Raw genomic sequence first — 7,316 nt, 5'->3', positions numbered from 1 at the left:
TATTGGAGATACTGTTTTAAAGAAGAAGCCTAAAAACAGGTACCATTTATTCAGCAAAATTAAAGCTAGAGTCCTTGCGGAACAAAGTGACTATAATGGGAGTGTCTTTCATTTTCCTTGCACATAAAATTAACTTCTTCGCTTTTCCACTTCGTAAGTTAAAGGTCGAGTGGGACAAGCCCATCATGTTTAATCCAAGGCACTTTGCTATAATTGAGATTTTTTTTTTTCAATTTACAAGTCCATCCAGCACTGCATTTGGTAATATTGAAGTTACATAAAAAGTAAATGGAAATGTGTTAATTTTATTGGTTAATTCAATTACATTTATTGCAAACTAGGTTCATTAGTCTTCCAAGTTCATCTTAGTTGTGGGAAGAAAGGTGGGGGGAAGAAACCGGATCCTGATGATTCAGGGATAGAATATCCTAGATTAAAAAACCAATTAAGGAGGTCCAAATTTAGTGTTTTTTTGCCAAATGAAAAAATGTAAATGGAAAATGCACTTTCTTAGACATTCTCATGGAGTTTCATGCCATCTTTTTATTTACTATATATTTTACAACAAGGGAAACAGCCATACAGAAGTCTCAATTAGATTATTGAGAAAAAGAGGAATTAAACACAGTCAAACCTCAATTTTTTTGCTAATGAGGAGAGTTTAAAATATTCCTCTTGATCAACTGAATTAAGCCACTTTGTGTCGCCCTCTAGCCAATAGCAGTTTCTTGCCACTTTTTTTTTTTTTTTATGTCTATGCCTAGTTTCAGCCATAATAGTGAGAAAGAGGGCCAAACCCAATATCAACTTATATCAAGTTGCTAGCTTCCCAACACCATTACCTACCTGCAAGACTTAAAATCTTCCTATTTTAACCCCCCCCCCCCCCCCACCCCTCTCCAAAAAAAAAAAAAAGAAAACTTCCCAGTGAGTCTCAAGATATATTTCTTTCAGTTGGAGCAGATTTGAGTAAATTTGGTTAGTTAATTACAGAATAGTTTATCAATAATATATCTGTGACATGTTCTATACATTTTCTGCCATCAGTGCAGCTAAGCAAATCATGTTGAACGATTTTCAACTAATTTATTAATAATACTAGCTTCTGTATTGTTTTTTGAAAGAAAAATAGAATAGTTGACAGTCTTCTTTCGTCATATATACTTGTACATTATTAGTACATGGAAACCTAGTCAAGCAAATCCGCGTCCCCCTCACCCCAAACCCTCATGAGTTGCTACTGTTTTCAAATTCAGAGCTATCCTTATTTTACCACGAGCCATTGAATAGAAGAGAATCAGATCAAAAAAGTATTCTCATCATCATCAGAGTAGAAACGAGAAAGGGTCAATTCATTAAACATCCAGAAGGCCACAACCTTTATATCAGAACGAACTCCCCTCTAAATTCCTGGTGTGAAACGCCGACGTCGTGACGGTTGGTTATGTTCTACAGTTTCAACTCGCTAGTCACCGGTGCTCCCGCTTCTACCGCCCTGAAATTTCTATTTTTGCCAACCGCACATGCACGTTTCGTCACCAATCAATTTCTCCCCCAAAGTGGAAAGATCCTCCAGCAAATAATGATGTTATTCTTGACCCCAAAATTGGCCCATTTATTTGTTTGCCATTAATTTTTAATGGCAATCCAATTGTTTGGATAGTAAATTATTTGGGATAATTTTTTTAAAAAATACTGTAGCACTTTTTTTGATGCGATGCATATAAAATAAAAAGACGATTAAAAAATGTGCTGATGATGTAAGCAAATAATACATTTGATTTGTGTGTCTCAATGAATTATGGAGTAAGTAAAAGTATGATTTTTTTTTAAAGATTGTCATTAACACACTAATTTACTGTATGAATGCACATATTCACATTTATTTTAATCTCGCATGTGGATGCTTTTTAAAATTAAGGGATAATTTTAAAAACCTTTCCCGAGGTTTTTGACAATTGCAGCTACCTCCTCTAAGGTTTGAAAAATTATAGCTATCAATCTCCCTTGGTACTTTAAAAAGCTATCAATAGCCTTCACAAACTTTACAAATTTTAAGTGGAAATGAGTTGACAAGAGCAAAATGGAAATTTTTTTATAATACTTTTTTGTCCTAATTATAATTCGATCTAGTACAATATAATTCGTTCCCAATTTTTTTGACTAGATTTATTAATCAATTTACAAAAAGTCGATCAACCAATTAGGTAGGTATTTGTTAATATAAGTATCTTCAAAAATTACTTAACCAAAAAAAAATCCAATGTACCAAAAAAGCATGCTTTCAAAACATGGCTCAAATTTTTCTGCAAAAAACTAAGCTAACGAACAATGGTGATAGTTGACATTTTAGCATTTTAATTTCTTTTACATATTAGAGAGGGGTAATATTGGATATTCATTGGATATTTTTCCTTACATCGTCAATTTTTATCAAGACATTTTCTAGGGGAGGTATCCACAATTTTTCAAACCTCAGGAGAAGTGATTGCAATTATTAAAAATCTCGGGGAAGTTTATAAAATTATCCCTAAAATTAATGATACTTTTGCAACAATAACACTGAAAGCTTCTCTTAACCGGTGCTTATTGAGTATGTGTCAGCCAAATCCAAAAGATATAATCCTTTCAATCAAGTGAGGTGCTTTTAAAAGTTTTGTCAATAAAGCAAAAATATTAATTTCAAAATATATGATCTGATAAACACAACGTAAATTTGACACTACTAATATGTATTTTCTGTTATAAAGAGCACTGATAAAGTTGCACTCCCTCCGTCCCACTTTGATAGTTTTGTTTTTCTTTATTATTCATCCTAAATTTTAGTCTACTTTTCAATTGAAAAAGATTGCTAACTTTTTAACTTTTTAAAATACCTTTATTTAATGTACTGTATTATTAATGAGTATAAACTATCTTATTTACCACAGCTAACTTTTTTTTATCAATAATTGCTTTGATTATGTCTTGAATGGTGCAATTTTTCGTCACTATTGTTGTTGCAATTAATGTAAAAAATAATAATTAGTCATACTCCTAATATTATTAACATAAGGGTATTTCAGAAAAATAGTAGGCAAGATTTACTCTTTCAATAAGATTAACTATTTTTTAAACCACGTGAAAAAAAACCAAGACTGTCAAAATCGGACGGAGGGACTACAATTTATTTGGGTTGAATTGCTATTTGTTGGATACAACCTTCAAATTAGTTACCTCGATTTGAATGGTTCTCAAATTTTATTCTTTTTTTTTTGTTTTAGAAAAAGGTTGTTAAGAACAATTAAGAGGGTGAGAAATTTAAAAAAAAAAAAAGAGGGTGAGAAATATTGCATTAAATGGAAGTTTCAAAGCGCGTTGGTTGTCATATACTTTTCATAAAAAACTGCTTACCAACTGATTTCATATGGTCAATTGACACACCGAATTGGTTCCTTTTGACTGGTTTAAAAAATTCAGGGTACCTTTCGTATTCATTCTGGCACTATTTTTGTACCCAGTTGATACAAAATAATCAATAATCACAAAACTTAGTTCCAATTATAAGTGTATGATGTTTTAGCGATGTTTGGTGTTTTTCCTTGCGGCATTCCAAGTAGAGAATTAATGTCTGGTAAAGTGGTAATCTATGATGGAGGTGATACAATTTATGACTCATAAAGAATAATTAATCATTTGAAAAATGAAATATCATTCGAAGGGCTTCCAAATTATTTAGTAAGTTAATTACTAAGTAAGCATTCAGTTATTTTGCTTTGAACCCCAAAAAAAAAAAAAAGAGAGACAAACATTCAGTTATCTAGGACAGTTCATCGAAAGTACCTAAATTATATGTGTTTAAAAAAAAAAAGTCAAGTAATTAGTTCAAATTGTTGAAGCAAGATTTTTAGGAATTTTCTAAGGTTCAACTCCTTACCAGTAGCAACATTGCGGTCTTCCTATCCTTTACAATTAAATTGATGTACTCAAGCAACTAAAATAGATTTCTAGCAATGAAAAAAGCTTCACAAATGAGATCAATTTAAAAGCTTCACAAATTTCATTGCAAACACAGATACTTGATAGGAATATAATATCTGTCCCAAAAACAACTTGCTAAAAACTTCAGAATGCACCTCTAATCAAAATAAGCTTAATTTTTTCCCCACTGAAAATTATGCTAGACCATATATCACTGATATTGTGTGAAATTGTACCAACAATAGAAACTGTCAAATCATTGTTAAAGAACTCAACTGTAGAAATATGATTGTAAGATCAAGGGATTTTGGTTTTTGTTTATTTGATAGATTATTCAATTGTCATCGGTGTATTCCACTTGTCATTCTCATTTCTTCCTTCAAAACCCACCCATGCTAAATATACCACCCAAAAAAAAAAGAAAGACTATTCAAGACCTAATGTAGCTGGGGGCCTAAATTTTATAACTTTGAATAAAAATCAAAGTTTTTGAGGAAAACGTGATTAAGTCTTTTTTTTATATACATATGAAGCTTTCGATGTCCATCATCATCTCCTCGTTGGTATTTTTTTTTTCTAACGTAGGGGCTATTCTGACTTAAGCCAGACTAATTTCCTGCGGTGGTACAGAGCCCGCTCCAAGAATACGCTATATAGTAACAGGCGAACTCGAAACGATGACCTCACATACACTCTTGGCTGGTGTTTCCTTATTCACATTTCAACCACCACGATAGTTAATTTTTTTTTTAAAATTTCTAATAGAGAAGGAATGAAATCTAAGAAGCGGAGAAAAGAAATGAGATCTTAAAAACGAATAATGGACAGGGCATTAGAACCACACTACTCAATTTGTTTGCCCTTCTGTCATCAGCTATAAACATAGCTTTTAAAAATATGTTTTGATAGATTATTATTTGAAATATTATTTGAAATAATTACTATAACACTTTTTGTGATATGATGTATGTGAAATAAAAAAGTAATTGAAAATATAAAAAGGTGGGTTGGGAAATGTGTTTATGATACAAGCGAAATATTATTTGGAGAAATTTACTATCCAAACACTATGATTTTTTGGAATAGATGTTCACTATGCACAGTTAAATTATCTATAATTTACCATGTGATCATCCACAATCACACATAATGCACCATGTATTTAGTCATTTTCTCAAATTAATTACATTTTCTAAAAATTTAATGCTTGAGACCCCTCTTCACGAGAGTCCATTGGACACTCATTAATCCAACTGTTTGAACAAATTTTAAAAATAATGGCTACTTCTTAAAAATATCACAGTTTACCTTGTCCCATGATATCTTGTAATTTTAGCCCACTAAGGTTTTATCATTGCCTCAGGCTACAAAATCCATTTGTTTTTAAAAATAAAGTTGATCATTATTTTCCTCAAGTAAAGGGTTAATCATTACTTATTCATTAATCAAATGCGATTATGCAAAAGAACTTTAATAAATATGTTAATCATCAATAACCAGATAATATATAATCCAATCTAAACAAAGACATTATAGATTTGTTTGAATAAAGTATTGTTTGAAATATTAATTAGAATAATTACTGTGTTGCGGTGATGGACACAATATTTACTCTAGACGCCATAGGAGGCTCTTCATCTTATCCATGGTTAACAAACCCGGAGTAACTTTAACCCTGGTTAACGTATCCCCAGCCATTTCCCCCCCTATATATATGCTCCTCCACCAACTATTCCGACCCAAACAAAATCGGACCACTTCTAGAGAGAGAAAGTTCCATTCCATTTGGAGAGAGAGAAAGAGAGAGGGCCTTGAAAAATCACCAGCGATGGCTGCTTACATGGACGAAGAAGAAGTGTTCAAATGTCCAAAACACCCTTCCAAACGCCGTCGCAACGGAATCTGTCCTACGTGTCTCCGGGACCGGCTCATAACTCTCTGTCCTGATTGTGCCAACGTGCGCCCCTGCGCATGTTGCCCTGCGACGACGACGTCATCTTCCTCCTCCTCGTCTTCGTCAACTTTCTCTTTCTTCTCATCTGCCTCGTCTTCCCGCCGCGGCGGCCGAGTTTCCGACCTCCTTGACAAAGAGTCGGCCTTCCGGAGATCGAGGTCCGTGGGAGTTCCTTTCTTATTTACCCGCTTCGCGCGGGAGAAGCAGGCGGAGAATTCGCCAGCGAGGAAGAAGAGCAGAACGGCCGCGCTTTTGGCGAAGTTTGGGCTGAATAGTAGTAAGAGTAAGAAGAGAGAAGAATTTGAGGAGAACAAAGAAAACGAAAATTCGAAGGTAGCGGCGGCTGCGGCTCCGGCTCCGGCGGAGCAGAAATTTGCTAATTCTTGTAATAGTGATGGAAATAATGAATGTAGGCAAAGTTGTAGTAACGCTAGTATCGAGGAGTTCGCTAATATGATGGTGAGGTCGAGGTCCGTGAGCGTCGGAATGATGAATCATTCCGGTGAGCGAAGACATTCGTCGGCTTCGGCGTCGGGCAAGGGGAAAGGATGGAGTTTTCCCAGTTCGATGAAGGTTTTCCGGCCGAAGACTCCCAAGGTGGCCAACGATCGGTCTCCGATGTGCAGGGGCTGAGTATTTAGTTTTATCTCATAATCTTTATCTTTTTTTTTTCCCTCCCTTCAAGAAAAAAACATTTGTATTCTTGGAAGTTTAGATGCTGACTAGTGACTATAAGCAATTTTAACGCATAACAATATCGCTTTCATTTTCTGTTTTCTTCTTCTTTTTTTTATGAATTCTTTATATATATATATATATATATATTTGTATTGCATATTCGAGCATTCCATGTTTATATGAGATGTAAGTTGGATTTTGATTGTAATTTTTTTCAGAAAAAAAAAAATTTTTTAAAATGATTTGTGTTTGCAAAAGGGTCTATGTCTCTTAGGGTTCGTTTGGGAGTGGAGGGTTTGGATAGAAAAAAAAGAGAAAGAAGAGAAGGTTTACTTTTGCTTCATTTGTTAGTTTTAAGTAAGGAAGAAAAGAAAGGAAATGGAAGGATGAATAATTATCAAAATGCTTCCTCCCAAATCGGAAGGAAATGAGAAGAAAGTTTGGGGAAAGTTTGATGATTTTTTTAAAATGCCTATTTTGTCTTTAAAAAGGTTTTGAACTAATATCTAATGATTTTTATGTCCAAAATCATTTCACTAATTCTCAAAATTTTCAAACAACATAACAATTTCTTCTTCCCTTCTTTTCTCTTCTATCCTAAACTCCCAAACTAAGCCTTAATCTCACTACTGATATTTCTATCCTGTAGCTGCTGGGAGAAAAATAAATAAATAAATAAACAAGGGATACATGTAGTAATTGTTTAGATATCTTTTTATCTTTG

At 33.6% G+C, this 7,316-nt stretch overlaps 1 protein-coding gene across 1 annotated transcript; it reads left to right on the top strand.

Moving 5' to 3' along the window:
- The first annotated feature begins 5,718 nt into the window (after positions 1–5,718).
- LOC113779962 (uncharacterized protein DDB_G0271670-like) lies at positions 5,719–6,685 on the top strand. Its single transcript, XM_027325767.1, has one exon. It carries the CDS (start codon positions 5,789–5,791, stop codon positions 6,545–6,547), a length of 759 nt encoding a protein of 252 aa, XP_027181568.1. The 5' UTR covers positions 5,719–5,788; the 3' UTR covers positions 6,548–6,685.
- Positions 6,686–7,316: the final 631 nt, after the last annotated feature.

The sequence above is a fragment of the Coffea eugenioides genome, chromosome 8 (genome assembly GCF_003713205.1).
Source record: "Coffea eugenioides isolate CCC68of chromosome 8, Ceug_1.0, whole genome shotgun sequence".
NCBI lineage: Eukaryota > Viridiplantae > Streptophyta > Magnoliopsida > Gentianales > Rubiaceae > Coffea > Coffea eugenioides.
Note: the sequence above shows the minus strand (reverse complement) of the source record. Positions and strands in the feature narration are given on the sequence as shown.

Bases quoted from the DNA above. Each gene is read 5' to 3' on its own strand.
- LOC113779962 (XM_027325767.1), top strand. From the start codon at position 5,789: ATGGCTGCTTACATGGACGAAGAAGAAGTGTTCAAATGTCCAAAACAC.